We start from the raw sequence: 16,900 nt of genomic DNA, 5'->3' as shown, positions 1-16,900 counted from the left end.
ACACCAATGATGAGAGAGAATCATTGATTGGCTGCCTCTTGCAAGCCCCCTACTGGGGATTGAACCCACAACCCGGTCATGTGCCCTGACTGGGAATCAAACCGTATCTTCCTGGTTCATAGATCAACGCTCAACCACTGAGCCACACCCTCCAGGCAGCATCATTTTTAATGTTAAAGGTATTTTTAACCCTTTGCACTCGCTTGCTTTTTTCTCGATTCCTTTATTCTAATGCTAACCGTGTCGAGTCACACTCGACATCCGAGTGCAAAAGGTTAAGTTCAGAACAATGATACCCAATACTCAATTGTCTCCAATGCTTCCACTCTACTTTTATGTCTCTTGTGTCAATTCAATTAGTTTAAAAGACATGGCTGTTATCCATTTTCCCTACTGAGCCATAGGTAAGATGGGGTGTTTTTTTTGGGGGGGGAGGGAGGGAAGAATGCCATAGGGTATGGAATAAAAAAACTAATGATGTACAGACCTAATGAGCCACCTGGACGAAAGAGGATTCGCATCTTTATTATTTCCCGACACAGGCTTCGAATTCACTCAAAGAAAAACAGAAGTGTGAGGCCCAGACGCTTAGGCCAGGCGTTCCACTGCCAGGGCAGTATGGGGGCAGCGTCCCCGCGTCTTCCAGCCATCCCCATGTCGCTCTGGAGGGAAAGCCCAACAGCAGCCACCAGGCTCTCCTGCAGCATTTACTCCTGAAAGAACAAATGCGACAGCAAAAGCTTCTTGTAGCTGGTAATTAACAGGGGCGCCGTTTGGAGATCATGCGGGGGCTTTTATTTTATCAGCGGTGCAATGTGATGTCTTCTTAACTCAAGACACTGAAAAGATTTACCATTTTCCAAGGTCTCCCTGCTACCTGGTACTGGGGGAAAGGCTGTCATCCTTAGTTATCCCTCTAGCTCCATGAAAAAACAAAAACACACACAAAAATATTGACCTTATTTAACCTTCACATACCAGAGTGGAGTACGGGTGAGTCATTGGTCAGATGCATGCCTGCTCAATGCTTTGGCACTCCTGCCTTCACCCATCCAACCTAGCTTTCTTCCTGTGTATCCTGTATATCTGTTTTCTGTAGATTCTTGTGTTTTCTTAAGCAAAATTGTGTATGTGTACATGATTATACATATATTTTTTTTTCAGGTGGAGTTCCCTTACATCCTCATTCTCCATTGGCAACAAAAGAGAGAATTTCACCTGGCATTAGAGGTACCCACAAATTACCCCGTCACAGACCCCTGAATCGAACCCAGTCTGCACCGTTGCCTCAGAGCACATTGGCTCAGCTGGTCATTCAGCAGCAACACCAGCAATTCTTGGAGAAGCAGAAGCAATACCAGCAACAGATCCACATGAATAAAGTAAGCCCCCAAGTCAAAGTGTCATAACCCCCATTGTGGACATTGGGGTTCTCTTCCCTGATCTATGCATTCAAGGGGTGAACATTGGTATATGTCACAGTTCAAAGGAGATTGCCTTCTGGGCTCAAGGATACCATAACACTATCAGGTTTTTCAACATCTTTGCATTCATGAAGTATTTGCAGCAATTTTGAGATTATAGGTGAGCAAGGTCTTTTATGGCTGAGCACCTATGTTAATACATGAGGACATGCAGGCACATGTGTGCAGAGCCTCATATCTATTGCAGAAAAGGCTTGAGGCAGAGTTGAAGGTGGTGGATTGACATCGCCAAAGGTTTGCCCAGGTGCTAGCTGAAATGACAAGGTTAGCCAACAAGGTATTTTCCAGCAACTCGTATGTAGCCATGTCAGAGCTGTTCTTTAGCATTTCCCACTTTGCTCCAAACAGTGTTTAAAACAGTGTCTCAGAACCTTGTGGTAATTTCCTTCTGGCAGCCCTGTTGTGGCTGAAATGGACAGCGAATGAATGTTTGCATCATACCACATCCTTAGACAGTCTCCCGCTGAGGCAGCCACAAACAGACAGTGACTGCAGTCTAACAATAGCAGGCAGGCTGGTGAAGCGTTTTTCAATGAGCTTTTAAGCTAAACTGGCCTACAGAGTTTTGCTACTACACTCTGCTATGGTTGACATACGAAACAGAATCTTCTCATTCCTGGAGAATATTAAGGTCCTAAATATCAAGATTCTATCTGCTCACCTTTGTACTGTATCACCTACGAGTACCTTATGGAGGCATTATATATTGAGGTATTATATTGAGAAATGGTGTCCTGTTTACCGATAGACAGCTTAAAACTGGCTTAGTATTACAGTGTTTTGTTGTATTGTAAACAAAGCAAAACCTCAGGGCAAAGGTCTCATCATCTTTCTAATAGCAGTAGGAGAAGGGGCTTTTCTCATCTGCTTACCTGATTGCAGGTGGGCCTAGAGTTTGTCTCTTCTCTTTGGCCTCCACTTTACAAGGCTGAGCCATGAAGGGAGGAGCATGGGCTGAAGATGACACTACTGAACAGAAATTCTTCCAGCTCAGCCCTGTGATGCTTTCAAAGATTATGCGTATATGTGTGGGATGGGGAGTGGGGGTAGGTTGCTAGCAGTGGCAACTACCTCTTTTGCCATTTTTCAGTCTACTGCAGACTCCTTATATATCATCAGATTAATGCCTTTTTTTATCACTATTGCATTTCTCTAAATTATCAAATTATTTTGTATCAACTCAGTCTTATCATAGGAGGACTAGCTTCCTTCTTGTATAGTGGTGTAATACTCATGGACTTAAATGTGCTGCCACATCTGTTTGCTGTATGATGATAGAGTTAAGTTTGTTTGTGGACGCTCCGCACTACTTAAAACTGCCAGGTATTCTTGAAAAATGGTCCTGTGTCTAGTGAGAAAAATGTATGTGGAAGGAATTATTGGGAAGCCTACTTTTTGCCTGGTAATATTCTGATCTGGATATTTGTTAGATTCCTATGAATACCTTTAAAAATATTTTGGAATACATGTTTTACGACCTAGAGTGACCACTGTTTCAGACTCAAACGGTATGCTGGTATCAGAGTCTTCGTACTTTAGTATTACACTTGAGATTTCGATAGGCGATGCTCCTCTCCGTCACGTGGCAGGAACTAAGATGGAAAGCAGGCATTTGCAGTTGAGCAATGAGAAAGGAAAATTTATCAGAGCCCTTCTCCCATGTGGAGCTGATTCCTTGGAATCTGTTAAGAATTCTTCCTAAAATTAGAAGCAAACCAATACTTTTAGGTACCTGTTTGTACAGTGGTTTGATTATGAAATCTTGTCTTAATTAGGCAAAATGAAGTCCAGAAAACTTCAAAGCACAGAGCTGATCTTTCTATATCAACCCCTCTCGGCTCGGGTGTTTAGATTACTCACGCAGGTCTCCCCTTGGCTTTGGACCAAGTCTGTATTCCATATGTTTAATCAAGATGGCATATGCACATTGGGTATCCTCCAGATTTTGAAAACATTTCACCTGCCCTCCATTGTCAAAGGGAACAGAGAAGAATGTGATTAAAGAAAATATTAAACCTCTGTCCTCTTCTAAAGTATTCGCAATGGAACCATCAAGAAATAAATTGCCTCAGTTCACCCTACCCCATGAGGTGACGAAAACATTTATTTCACATTAGGTGAGGGCCGTAACTTAGATGTCAAAGCTACCAAGTTTCTGTATAATAAGATATTTATATGTCCTATAACTATTTAGACTACCCACTAATGAGAAATAAACACAGAAATTTGTATCATTTTTTTCCCTGTTATCTTGGATGAACTGTATTGAATCCATTCAAACTGGAGCCTAGTAGTTGACATCATAAAAACATGGCCCCTTCTCTTGAAATACTTTATAATAGTGGGGAAAATAGGCATGTGTGAAGATGTAGACATGCAGATGATGTAGGTTAAAATGTCTCTGCCTTTTACTTCCTCAACTTCCTTTGGCGGGGGGTGGATTTAGGGGAGCAAAAATGGGGAGTGACAAGAAAGAAAAAGTAAGTAGGTTTATTTCTAAACCTATGTTATCTGAACTATGATTGGTCTTCATGGTATGAAATTTTTAATGATATATTTCAATTGCTAATGATCTTTAGGAGAATTAGAAGCAGAACTATACTTTTCAGAGCATAGTTTATACAATGATTTACTTATTACATTTTGAAGACTTTCTCATAGCTTGCTATAGTTGGAATGCATTTATGAAAGTAGTCATCCATGCCTGTTATAACTATACTGTGTAAGTGTTGTTAATTATAATAAGTAATTTACCTGCTTTCTGCCTGATTTACAATGACATTTACATGGGAAATTTGTGTGTTGTAAGAATTATTTGCTTCATATTATTATGGTGTAAGTACTCAATAGCTTAGTAGAGGTATCCCTGGGATGGGTTTATATAATATTTGTGTGGTTATATCTACACTATAGGGCAAGATAGAAAGGTGAGTGGAAATCCTGTCCAAATGATATATCTCTGCTAATCAGTATAAACATTCTACTCTCACTAAAAGTGTTTTGAGAAGCTTAACCATAAGAAATTCATGACTTAAAACGTTTGTTCTTTTCTCTTTTTGAGACATTGAAAAAATTCAGAAATGCATTAAACAGTTTTTATTGCTGCTATATGGTACATTCATGCAGTGATGACTTGTGAGCCTTTTTTAAAAATCCCAAGTTTATGTCAGTATCTTTTACTTTTTTTCTAAGATTTTTAAAATTTGATTTTTAGAGAGATAGGGAGAGAGAGAAACGTTAATGTTAGAGTAACATCAATCAGCGGCCTCATATATGCCCCCTACTGGGGATAGAGCCCAAAACCTGGGCATGTGCCCCGACCAGGAATGGAACCAGCAACCTTTCTTATGTATGGGATGACCCTCAACCACTGAGCCACACCGGCCACGGCTCTTTTGCTTTCTTGTTATTGGAAGAAAAAAAAATGGCTTCTAAAATAGAATTTTCTTCATAAATACAAAAGAGCAAACATAAAAGTAAGAGCGTATTGGTAATTTTCTTCTGAGCTTGTTTTAAGTTTAAGTATTACTACAGATTTACCTGTAAAGTAAAACTATGACAAATGAAAACAAAACACACCTCAATCACTTGGCTATATTTATGATTTTTGAAGTATTCTGACCACTGCCTACTTAAATGAAGGGCAAATCTCTAGTCACGCCGCTATCTAAATGATATACAGAAATCTTCCGAAGTATCTTCAGTCATTTTTATGGTGAGATAATTTGACGTAGATCACTGCCCCCAGCCAATGACATTTTTCTTTGAATTCCTTTATTGTTACAGTATTGATAGAATAGCATCATGTCTAATAGTTCCTATTTTAACTAGAATTATAGTATCTTTTCTCATACCTATATTTCTCACATTCATTCTTCCAAGTCCATGTGAGCAGAAATTTAAAGAAATCTCTTCTTCATTCAGTATTTATTTGAATTAAATAGTGGTCTGTGCTTGTATCCATTTAGCAAATCATATTGAGCTCTTGCTTTGTGCCAGGCACTGTTTTAGGCACCAAGAAAACACCATTCAATGTCCTCATGGAGCTTACAGTGTGGGGAGCGGGAGAGTGCGATATTTCAGTCAACAGTCAGACACTGTGTTAAGTATCAGGATAGAAGACATGAGGGAAGGAGCTTGTTTTCTTTGAGGAAATAAGACTTGAGACTTGGTTGGTTACTTCTCTGGATTGTCTTGTCCGTTTTACATCTTTCTTTCTTTTTTTACCTTTCTCTTTTTCTTCCTCTCTTGCCCTCTCTCTCTTTCTTTTATATATATATGCTTGGTGATAAATATTTTATACATTCCTATGACTGGACACCAGCCAACACTTTAAAAAAACTCACATAAATCATGAGATGATATCTTATATATGTCAAGGTTCACTCCAGATATAAGTATTTATTATATATTTATTACTCTATACTTAGGCATTTTGACATGAGAGCTATTTTATCATAATAAAAATATATTTAAGACACGACCGGTAAAGGGCAGGCCAAGCAGATGTCCTGTGTTGCCCTTATTCAAACAGGTAGATATTATATCTGACAAGCAAGGCATGAACATAATTTGGCTCAAATGCTGGAACAGAGCAAATGGGAAGCTTTCATTAAGTTTCAGAAGAGAATTTTATCCTTTATGTGAGTCGTATCTGTTATATTCCTTTTCTTGACATAATTTCTAACATAAATGTTATATATTCTCTGTAACCCTTCATGATTCATACCCACTCCTTGTCCTCAGTAATCCATCCACAGCAGCCCGAGGGAGTATATTATTTCATGCCTGTGGTCACATACAAACAGAGCATGTATATGTATGGGTGTTACCTTTTTTTTTTTTTCTTTATAAGCATTCCTAAACTCAGTCCTAAAATAAAGCTATTTTGTGTACTGGTGAGCAAAGTGTATATTTTCCCAAAAAGATTAATTTGAAGAGTAACTATTAGAAATATACATTCCAAAAGGTTTGCATTTTTTAGTCACACTTCATATTATCAAACAAGTAGACACTTCATATTAGCTTTATTTTAATAAAGGTAATTCTATCCATGGCTTACCTGTGGCAAGATTGAAAATTTAAGTAAAATTGGATGAGTACCATGGACCAATCTTGGCTTTGCTACTACACCTGTTTCTCCTAATGTGGCTTTCCCTCCCCTTCTTTTGTGTGCTGTGCATCTTCCCAGCACCTTCTTCGGTGGTTCCTTCGGGATAGGGTCATTTAAATAATACCAGCTCCCTTTACATGTGGGATCTACTGCGAGCTAGGACACCATACTTATGTCCTTATGGTTGCTATCTCCTCAAACGTAACAACTCACTATTTTTTCATATCAAGAAACTTAATTTAAATGGGCTTACGTATGTTGACCAAGGTAACAGGGCCAGCAGGTGACAGAGCTGGGATTCGACATGGGATGTATGTCACAACAGCCTGTGCTTCACCTGGATTTGGGCTTATGATTTTAGTGTTGTTCCTATCCCCAAGCAGGAGACAAGGTTTTCCTAATTTCATTTTTGCCAAAAAGTAGAACACTTATAATTAAAAACAAGGCAAACAAACAAAAAGGAAGGTCATAAAAAAAATTTTTTTATTTTGGTGTTTGTTTGGGTTTGTCAGAATGAAGAAATCCCATTTCCTTGCCCTGCTTCCCAACTTTCCATGCATTGCCCTCCACCTTGGAGGGTTTTGTGGTCGTTGTTACTGGTTTATTTATGGACCTGATGGTAGGACATTCAGATGTCCTATTGGCTTATAATGCTTTCCAACAGTGCAATGGGAGTGCAGTGAAGAGCCAGCTGCAGCCGGGCCAGGCTGCATTCCTCTCCTGCACGTCGTCACATTGCCATGTTTTAAGCGTGGGCAAACATCTTGCAGGAGTCCTGAGCAAGCCTGGAGTTGAAGGTCTACTGACTTCATCATGCTCAACTGAAATGCAGATGCTGGCATCTCATCCACGGGTGGTTGGAAAATGCCTTGTTTTAAGCTCTGAAAAATGGATGAGCAGAAACTTGAACTGGGCTTTCATTTAGGAAAGTAGGCATTACTGTTGTCAGGTTTAATTTCTCTCTATCCCTTTGACAGCTTGTTTCCATGCAGAGTCTTTAATCACCATTTTCGGATTATATTCTGCCCATTAGACGGATAGTATGTCCAAAAACGATAGCCAGCACTGAAAGGCAGTCTTAATTTTATAACAGTACGAAGGCGCCTAGATTATCTATCTATAGAAGTTTCTAAGAGAAACTTGGACTTTGCCCTTAAATAGATGCTATTTTGACATGACTAGCTCAATGTAAATAGATCTGTGCAGGTATGTAGTCGGCTTCAAAAAACAGCACAAAACCACTTAGGCTGCAATACCAGCTTACATCAGCATAGAGAATTCATATAGAAGCATTTCGCTATATAATTACAAGTGGATGGTTTATAATATACGGAAGATGGCTTGTTGCTTTATTATTAGATGTGATGAAATCCTGTGTTTGTGAAAGAAACTCAATGACCATTTCAGGGGATTAATGTGTGACAAACATAAACGTCCCCAGTGCTGCGTTCATAACTCGAAGATGCAGGGAAGGACCTTGACCTTTCCTTTTCACTCTGCACCGTTAATCGAGGCAGAGACGCTTTAACTGAATGAGAAAAACAATAGTTGGACATGACTATGAGGTAAGAAAATAGGAGAAAGAAAACTATCTGGGGAATTAAACCATGCGAGTAGTTTGACTGATGTTGATTCCAGGGAGTTCAAAGGGAGAGGGAAGCTAAGTAATTTGGTTGTTTCCCATCCTTGACAAGTAGTTTAGTAGTTTCATTGGACAGAATGAAATAATTAAGTCTTACTAAAGAATTTTTAATATATCTAAGTGGTTTGTGGACATGAAAACCACCAATGTGTAGCTGTGTCCTTGTTGCAGATTTTGGTTACTTATAAGTTCTTGATTGTAGATTCCCGCCCCCCACCCCCCCATCTTCCTGCCCTTTCTCTAAATAGTTATGAAATCTGAGGAAATATAGTGACCCTGAAATGTCAGATGGTCTAGAGTATTCCCACCCCATTCTTTCCGGCAGAATGGCATCCAGGGCTGTGCTCCCATAGCCTGACTGTAACATTACTCGCTTGCTATCAATTTAGCTGTATCAGCCAGCAATGAAAATTCAGTTCTACAAAATAGTTCCTGGCATGGAATAATTTATGATGTTTCACAGAGATTTATTAGCAACCGTTATGCTGCACACTGAAAATGAAAATAAAGAAAGCATGTTCTTTCCCTGCATGGGCTCACAGACCTGCAGACAGACAATTCTATTCAGAGATAGTTCTACATAATATATAGCTTATTTTAATAGCGAGATCAAGAATGCTTGATATCCTTTCCAAGAGAGGTTTCTGGTGTCCCGTAGAATGATTTATTAGTTTTGCATCTTTGGTCAAAATGTCGACCCTCTTTGTCCAATAATTCTCTAATCTGTACATTTTAGAGGTAGCTGGTGAGACTCACCCGAGAGAGTGTACTGAAAGTGCTTTGTAAACATGGTAAGCAGTATGGAAATCCTAACTCAGTATTTATATTCTTATATACAACTAATAGTTCTTTTGTAAAATTGATTGATTGACTTTAGGGAGAGTGAGAGGAAAGAGGAGAGAGGGAGAGGGAGAGGGAGAGGGAGAGAGGGAGAGAGGGAGAGAGGGAGAGAGGGAGAGAGGGAGAGAGAGAGAGAGAGAGAGAGAGAGAGAGAGAGAGAGAGGAAGAAACATCATTTTGTTGTTCGACTTATTTATGCATTCATTTGGTTGCTTCTTGTATGTTCCCTGACCAGGGATTGAACCAAAAACGTTGGCATAAAGGTGCCATGCTCTAACCAACTGAGCTACCCAGCCAGGGACTAATAGGCCTATTTTTCTTATTCTGTTAATGAAGATGATTGTCTGGAAGGGCTAGACTATTTCCAAGCACACATTTCCCACTTGTTTCAATATTGCATCAAGCTACTTTGTTGTCAACCAAACCACTAAATTTTATTCCAGTTTTCTCTTACATCTTTGTATTCATCATATTACATCTTTGTATTCATCAGCCGACTTTGTTTTCTCTTTGGAACAATATTATGGTTAGTCATTGAATTTTTACTGAGGTATAATTTACACACAGTAAAATTTATTCCTTTTGCTGTACAGTTTAGTGAGTTTTGACAAATGCATATTATCATATAATTACCACAATCAAGATGCAGGACAGGTCCCTCAGCTTCCAAAATCCCCTTCTGCTCGCCTTTGTGGTCAGTCCCTACCCCTACCTCCAACCCCTGGCAAGGTAGTTGAATTTTGTAAGGAACATATTAAAATGTCACAATTGTGAGGATGGTGTATTTTGAAAGCATGCAGACATCAGTCCTATCTGATCTAAACTGTGGAATGTTCAATCAAGAAGAGCCCCTAGGGATTATTTATAGTGGCCTCTAGCTGACAGTCATAGACTCTATCTATTCCATTGAACTGCTGTCTTTGACTTACCTGGTGTCTTAACAGCATTGGAATTTTTGGTGAATCTTTAAAAGTAGAAATATTTCAAACATAAATCTGGATTTCTGGTATCGTCCAAAAAATTTGAAAGTCTCGCCATTCTGGGCACACATTTCCACATGGCAGTTATCACCTGGGGCTTACTCTTGGTTGTCGATTTTAAATAGGATTTGCAGAGCTGTCCAGTTTACCAAGAAAGGGATTGACCAATGGGGGGAAAGGGATATGTTCACAAGTCACATGATAGGAAGTTCGTTGGCTTTGAGATCTTGTCTGTCCTGAGACAGTTCACAATCTCCAAGGATTAGGAAAAAGATAAATTAATAAGAATGCCTTTGCTTACTGTGGCTCTATTCTTTAAAGAGCAAAAAAAAAAAAAGAAAACTTTAAAAGAAAGAGTACTTTCAGATGAAAATCAGAAAAGAGATTATCAGGAAAATCCTGTTATCCTGATATATAAAAAGCCAGGGGCCGTCACAACCGAAACAACCGGACAGACGACTGAACAGCAGGCTGCGTGAGGCGACAAGGCCAGCAGGGGGTTAATGAGGGACAACTGAACGACTGAACAGCAGGCTGGTGGGGCGACCAGGCCAGCAGGGGGGTTAGTGAGGGATGACCAAACGACTGAACAGCAGGCTGTGTGGGGCAACCAGGCCGGCAGGGAGGCAGTTGGGGGCAACCAGGCTGGCAGGGGGGCTGTAAGGAGTGACCAGGCCAGCAGGGGGGGGCAGTTTGGAGTGACCAAGTAGGCAGAGGGGAGCAGTTGGGGGCAACCAGGCAGGCAGGCAGATGAGCAGTTAAGAGCCAGTGGTCCCAGATTGTGAGAGGGATGTCCGACTGCCAGTTTAGGCTCAATCCCTGGGATTGGGCCTAAACCGGCACTCAAACATCCCTCGAGGGTTCCCGGATTGGAGAGGATACAGGCTGCACTTAGGGAACTGCCCCCTTCCCCCCCGCACAAATTTCGTACACCGGTCCTCTAGTGTAATATAAAAGGACATAAAATTACACAGGGCTGTACCAGAAGGAAAAATAAGTCCTCTGTGTTTCAGTTAAGAGGAACCCCTAATAGTTCTTGTTCTCTTGTTGAAAGGTCGATTTCATGTTCTGAAAGGTCGATCTTCCCATTTCCATTTTTGCCCACCTACATTCAATCTTCCATAGTGGCCAGGGTGATCATTTACAAATGCAAATCAAATTATGCCAAAGGCTTGCTGAAGACTCCCCAGTTGCTCCCTACTGCTTCTAGGATGAAATGCAAACATCTTTGACCTACTAGGCTGTCCTGATCTGTCTCTTGTCCCCCAAGTGACCTCATCTCCTACTCCCTTCCCTTACTTACTGAGATCCGGCCACACTGACCTCCTCTCCTGTCTGCAGGGAATCTCATTCCACCTCCAGGAGTTGTGCTGTATGGAAGGTTCAACCTCCAGCCTTTTCAGCACTTGATCTTGGTATTGCAGTCTCTCTCAGCTCAAGAGCCAACCACTTGAGAGAAGCTTTCCCTACCCAGACAAATTAAACACAGGCACCCCCCCCCAACCCCCCCAACCCCCACCCCCGCATCATTCTCTAGCACATGAAGTTCCAGCCTTCAGTTGCTCATTTTCTGTTTATTCCACTGAGAGTTTGCCTAATGCTCCTCTCTCTTCCCAAGGCCTGGCATATAGTAAGTGCTCAATAAAAATTGTTGAATGAGTGAAAGAGTGAGTGGTTAACTTTCTCAATCTAGCTGAGAGGAGGAAAATTTTATTCTCCTCCACAGAAGTTAACACTCATTTAAGTTACTGGAATATTATGATGTTTTGAGAGCCAAAGAAAGGATATTTAAATTCCAGGTATTGTTTTAGACAATCATTTAGAATTACAAACAAGTTTTTTTAAGAATTTACTTGGTTCCTAGATTAATTTTTTATGTACCTTCAATATTGGTAAGAAAGGATGTTTTTCAGTTTAAAATTTTAATTTATGTGAATAATGAACCAATATATGGAAAATCTTTCTCTCTTGTTATTTAATTTTGGATCTCCTGGTTATTTTCCTAACATGCACAGAAGCTGAATAGCATGCGTATTCTGGCTGGAAGCAGAGTTCTTCTCTAAGTAGACCTCTAGATTTGAAAGCCCTCCAAGCTCTGCATGTTGTTTTTGAGAACATTTGGTATATACCGAATCTGTTTGTGAATTGAGACTGAATTTTATCCTTATTTTTAAATCTAGTTTCCTTGGAGCTTAAGGGGACGGTTTTATTTTCCAAAAGAAGAATTTTACATTTATTTAAAATAAAAAAACAAAATATGTGCTATTGCCATGCTCCAAGTAAAATCTGCCTTAAAATCTGAGGCAAAATAAGAAAGCATTGAGTTGGGGTAAAGGTCATTTTACATAGTTTAATAATCAATTTCAAACTTCTGTTAAATGATTTGTTGATCATTTCAGAAAATCAGATATCTATCAGAAACAGATTTACTCCCTATACACTCCTGTTCTTAGTTGCCATTCCAAATCTGAAGATATTTGTGGGGACATGAAGGATTTCTGTGGCAAAGTTAAAAAACAGAATTTAAAGATATTTTATTCAAAAACACTTATGCTTGTTGACCTCTAGTCTTGTATCAAACAATGTGCCTTACACAGAGATGAGCTTAATGGGTTAACTTGTAAAGATTAGCAGCTCAGCCTTTAAATATGTAATGAATTTTACAGAATTTGCCAATAGGACATATGATGTTCAACATGGAATATAAAACACTTAAATTATGGACTTGCTATGAATATGACCATATTAAGAGTTGACAAGAATTGAAGGGTTGAGTTATAATGTCTTGAGTGTTAGAAATTTGGATAAATCATGCTATCTGGCCTACACACTATCTGTGTGAGTGTGTATACATGTGTGTGTCACAAATCCAGAATGGTCATAGGATGATAGCATTCTTAGTGTCCGTACAGTTGCTGGACAGTAGCACGGAGAACACAGAGCCACACTGACAGATGAGTAAGGACACAGATAAAAGGGGCAGGAGAAGCTGTACAGCCATACATTATAACTCAACCCTTCAATTCTTATCAGCTGGGTTCCCACCAAAGTAACTCACCTGGTGTCAGACAAATGACACGCGGTGTCTCACCCACGGGGCCTCAGCTGAGATTCACACGGGCTCGCCCATTTATCTGCCACGCAGATGGTTCGCCTGGTGTTCTCTCGCCAGCAAGGCAACAGCTCAACTTTGCTGGGGTATCACCTCCAGATGTTCAACCAAAGAGAGACCCTGCCACCCCACTGAGAGGAAGCAGACAGCCCCTCCCTGCATCTGGGGCCACTCAGCGACAGGACAAACTCGAAAAATTACCATCTTGGTAATGGTCACATTTGCAGTTCAAAACCACATAGAACACAACATTGTCTGAGTGCTGACTTTCTTAGTAAGTAGCCAGAAACTTACAAACAGTACCAAGTTATCTTTTATTTTAAGTATCTTAAATAAGTCAAACCTGGCAGGCAGGTTTTCTGTGAGTTTTGCTTGTGGATTTCCCTTGCTGATGTCACTTGCTAATTTTTCCACACGGGCCAATATGACTGTTTAAACAAAAACAGCTTTTGTCAAATACCTAAAATAAAAGAAGTGCAGGTTAACACCCTCTACGCCTTTATGTTTTGCCATGCCGGCTGCAAGAGGTCCCAGGTATCTATTTTACATTTCGTGAAACTTAACAAAAGAGCACATTTTGTTCCAGAGATGGTGAAATAGTGGTAGTTATTGTTCACATGGGCATTGGCATTTGTATCATAACCTGGGAAGAAAAGCGTCAAAGCGTTGCTACCGAGTATCAAATTTTCAGGTATTTGTGGAAAAGACAACTAAGGAAAAATGGGGGTAAATCCTAGATTTTTGACCCAGGCAATTGGGTAACACGTCTCTCAAATGAGAAAATAGGTGATGGATACGTTTGAGTGGGAGGGGAATAAAGATGATCTTTGAGCTATTTAAAGTGTGTGGTGCCTGTTCCATATTCCAGATCTAAGCAAAGACATGAAGCTCGCAGCTGAACATGCAAGTTTGGAGCTCGGGGGGAGATTTTGGAATTGTTTATATTCATTCAGTTGTTTCAAAGGAGAGGGCAGAGTGGAAGGGTATAAACACATCTAGGTTTCTACTCATTTTTGGAGATGATTCGGTTTTTCTCGGGCATGAAGTGTCTTCGTTATAAAATAAGGACTTGAAAAATGTTATAAAATTTCCAACACCAACATTGTGTACCTATGTGATCTTCATGCATAAGAGGCTCTTTTATGGCAAGAAACGTTCCTTTTTATAAGGCATGCAGCGGTCCCCAACCTCTGGGACCTCAGGGACCACCAGTGGTCTGCGGACCACCAGTTGGCGACCGCTATGGTGGTCTGCCCTTAGAAGAGGATCCTTTTGCCATTCAGACTTCTTGTCCCCTTACCGCAGCATCATGCATTCTGGGAGTTTTCTGCCTCAGTTTCCTTCAGTGCATCAGAGCCAAGGGAACCGCTGGGAGGAGTGGCATGGTTTCTAGGTTGCACTCTAAAAATGTTACACACAGTTTCCTCTGCATATCCCTGTCAGTGAGGTTGTAACTGCTGACCCAGCTTGATTCATGGATGAAATTATGTGATTTCTGAGCACTCCAGTGACCTCAGAAATATAATAACAGGTCAAATTTGAGGAGGTTTTCTGTTAAAATGCACATATGGTATATTCTATGAACACTCAGCATTTTGTCAGTACTAGAGATTTTGGGGGGGCATACTTGCTTTCTATGGGAAATTCCATTCCAGTCACTTCACCCAGCTTATCTGGCTTTTGGCTGCACCAACACTAGTAAGAGTAATCTCTTATTTCAAAGGTGTCTTGTTTTCCTTTCTAAAACACTTCACCCTCACCGACACGCATTAATAGTCTATTTAAATTGCCAATAGCTTGGACATTCATGCAGTCATTCTTGACTTTTGTAATAAGAACGATTTGCCTCCAGTAGTGTGGATGAAAGCCTGTCTGTTGTGAATTCTAAAGCAAATGGGAAAGGAAAAATAATGACAAGTGAGAAAACTCAAGGAGTTTTACTGTGAAGTTCTACATGATGGTTTATTTTCGGGGGGTGGGGGACTGGGAGTTTATTGAAGAGTGATGAAAATACTGAAAGTGTACAAATGAGAACACTCCAGCAGAGGGGCCACGTGTGATGGAGGACAGAGTGGCTAATTGCAGGAGTGGAGAGATGCGGGGCCTTAAGCCAGGGGATTGCCTGGGACAGGAGCGCAGACATTGCTTTTATTGTAACAGGAGGAGGGGGAGTGGGGCAGTTGAGTTTCTCTGCTGATGCTCCTGTTTTCTCAGTGAAATGAGAAACAAAGGTGTCAGCAGGGAGTGAGGAAAAGGTCTGGGTATTAGAGGTTTGAGGAGAGAGGAGGTCGTTTGGAATAGTCATTGAAAGAGGAGGGGTAAATTAACCAAATAAATGTCGTAGGGCGGCCAGGGAGCACAGCACCCATTTGAGGGCGGTGATCATGAATTTGAGGAGAAACACTCAGCATGATTGCAGTTTATTTGTTCATTTGTTTCCTAGCTTACTCAGCTGCTTGGATTTGGCAGAGATGTATTATTAACCCAGGTGGTTAGAAGTCCTAATTTTGCAAAGAGAGGGAGTTAAAGGTAAGGTAAGGGAGTGAGTTTTAATGATGGAGACTGGGACCTCATCCAGCAAGGAGGGAAGAGAGGGAAGGAGGGGAGGAGGTGATGGGCGCTGAGAAGGGGGTTGGCCCAATAGCTTTTGGGACCCTCCAGGTTGGAGTCAGAATGGTTGCGGTAAGAATATTCTGAGGGTGAACCAGGACAAAGGAGTGATGTTTGAGATTGAGAGTTGGGCGAGTGTTTAGTTACAGACGAAGACACGTCCAGGGTGTGATCCTGAGTTGGGAGCTGAGGTACAGCAGAGGGCAAGGCCACTGGAGGCGAGGAGGGCAAGGCACTGAGAGGCCATGTTGGAACTGGGAAGGAGAGGAAGAGCGATACAACAGTCTTCACTGAGCAGGTGGTTGGTGTACCTTCCCCTTGGTTGTTAAAAGCTCCTGCAGTCAAGCATCCCCAGCTGGAGAAGATGCGGGGCCACCCTTCAGTAAGCAGGGGCCGTGGCAGGGCATTTCCTGGGCAGTGTCCCAACGCTCTCCGGCTGACTTTTCATGAACGGCCCTCAGTCCCTGGGCTATGACCACACATACCATAGGGTTTTGTTCTCTCTTGTCCTCTTTACCTTTATTTCTCCCCCTCACGCACATAACAAACTCTTCCTTTCTGTCCTTCATCTCAGGCTACACATAGCACTTCCTTGGTGAAACCTTCCCTCACAATCCCCATTCCACTCCATTCCAACTGGTACATACTCTTATAACACTCTCTGCTTTTCTTTTTTTCTTTTTTCTTTTTTTTTTTCCATTTACCATTCTTGAAAACAAGAATGAGATTAGTTATCAGTTTCTAATACACTCACCTATAAGCTCCGTGAGGGCAGGGCGACGGCTGTTTCCCCAGTGCTTAGAATGGGAAACGTAGTCGGCGCTCAATAAACATGCGTTGCAAAAATGAATGAAAACTCCCAATCGTTCTCCCTACAGGGAAATTGAAGGGCTTCGTCAGCGTGTGCAGGGCCATTTGAGGTTTTTGCCTAAAGAGGTTACGACACCCTTCGAAGTTTGAACACTTAGGTATTGTAACTCTAAAGCGTGTATTTAGTTTTAAAAACATAGGTAGGTGTGAGTGAGAGGTAAACTTGAATTTTACACAGAAAAGTCTGCATTCATGATCTGACTGGTGGTATTCTGAATGTGCTGCTTATATCATAATTGGCATGTTGCT

At 41.0% G+C, this 16,900-nt stretch overlaps 1 protein-coding gene across 2 annotated transcripts in view; it reads left to right on the top strand.

Annotated features, from left to right (window-relative positions):
• Positions 1-16,900, top strand: part of HDAC9 (histone deacetylase 9) — a gene marked incomplete at its 3' end in the record, with an annotated part of 637,805 nt that overhangs the window by 308,530 nt on the left and 312,375 nt on the right. For both annotated transcript variants that reach the window (XM_079785596.1, XM_079785595.1), the window contains exons 10-11: positions 543-753; positions 1,165-1,382. In XM_079785596.1, coding sequence (XP_079641722.1) covers positions 543-753; positions 1,165-1,382 — 429 coding nt within the window. The remainder of the gene's footprint in view (positions 1-542; positions 754-1,164; positions 1,383-16,900) is intronic.

Source organism: Cnephaeus nilssonii (assembly GCF_951640355.1).
Source record: "Cnephaeus nilssonii genome assembly, chromosome: 12".
NCBI classification, from domain to species: Eukaryota; Metazoa; Chordata; class Mammalia; order Chiroptera; family Vespertilionidae; genus Cnephaeus; species Cnephaeus nilssonii.
The sequence above is the reverse complement of the archived record's forward strand: the minus strand, read 5'-3'. Positions and strand labels throughout refer to the sequence as shown.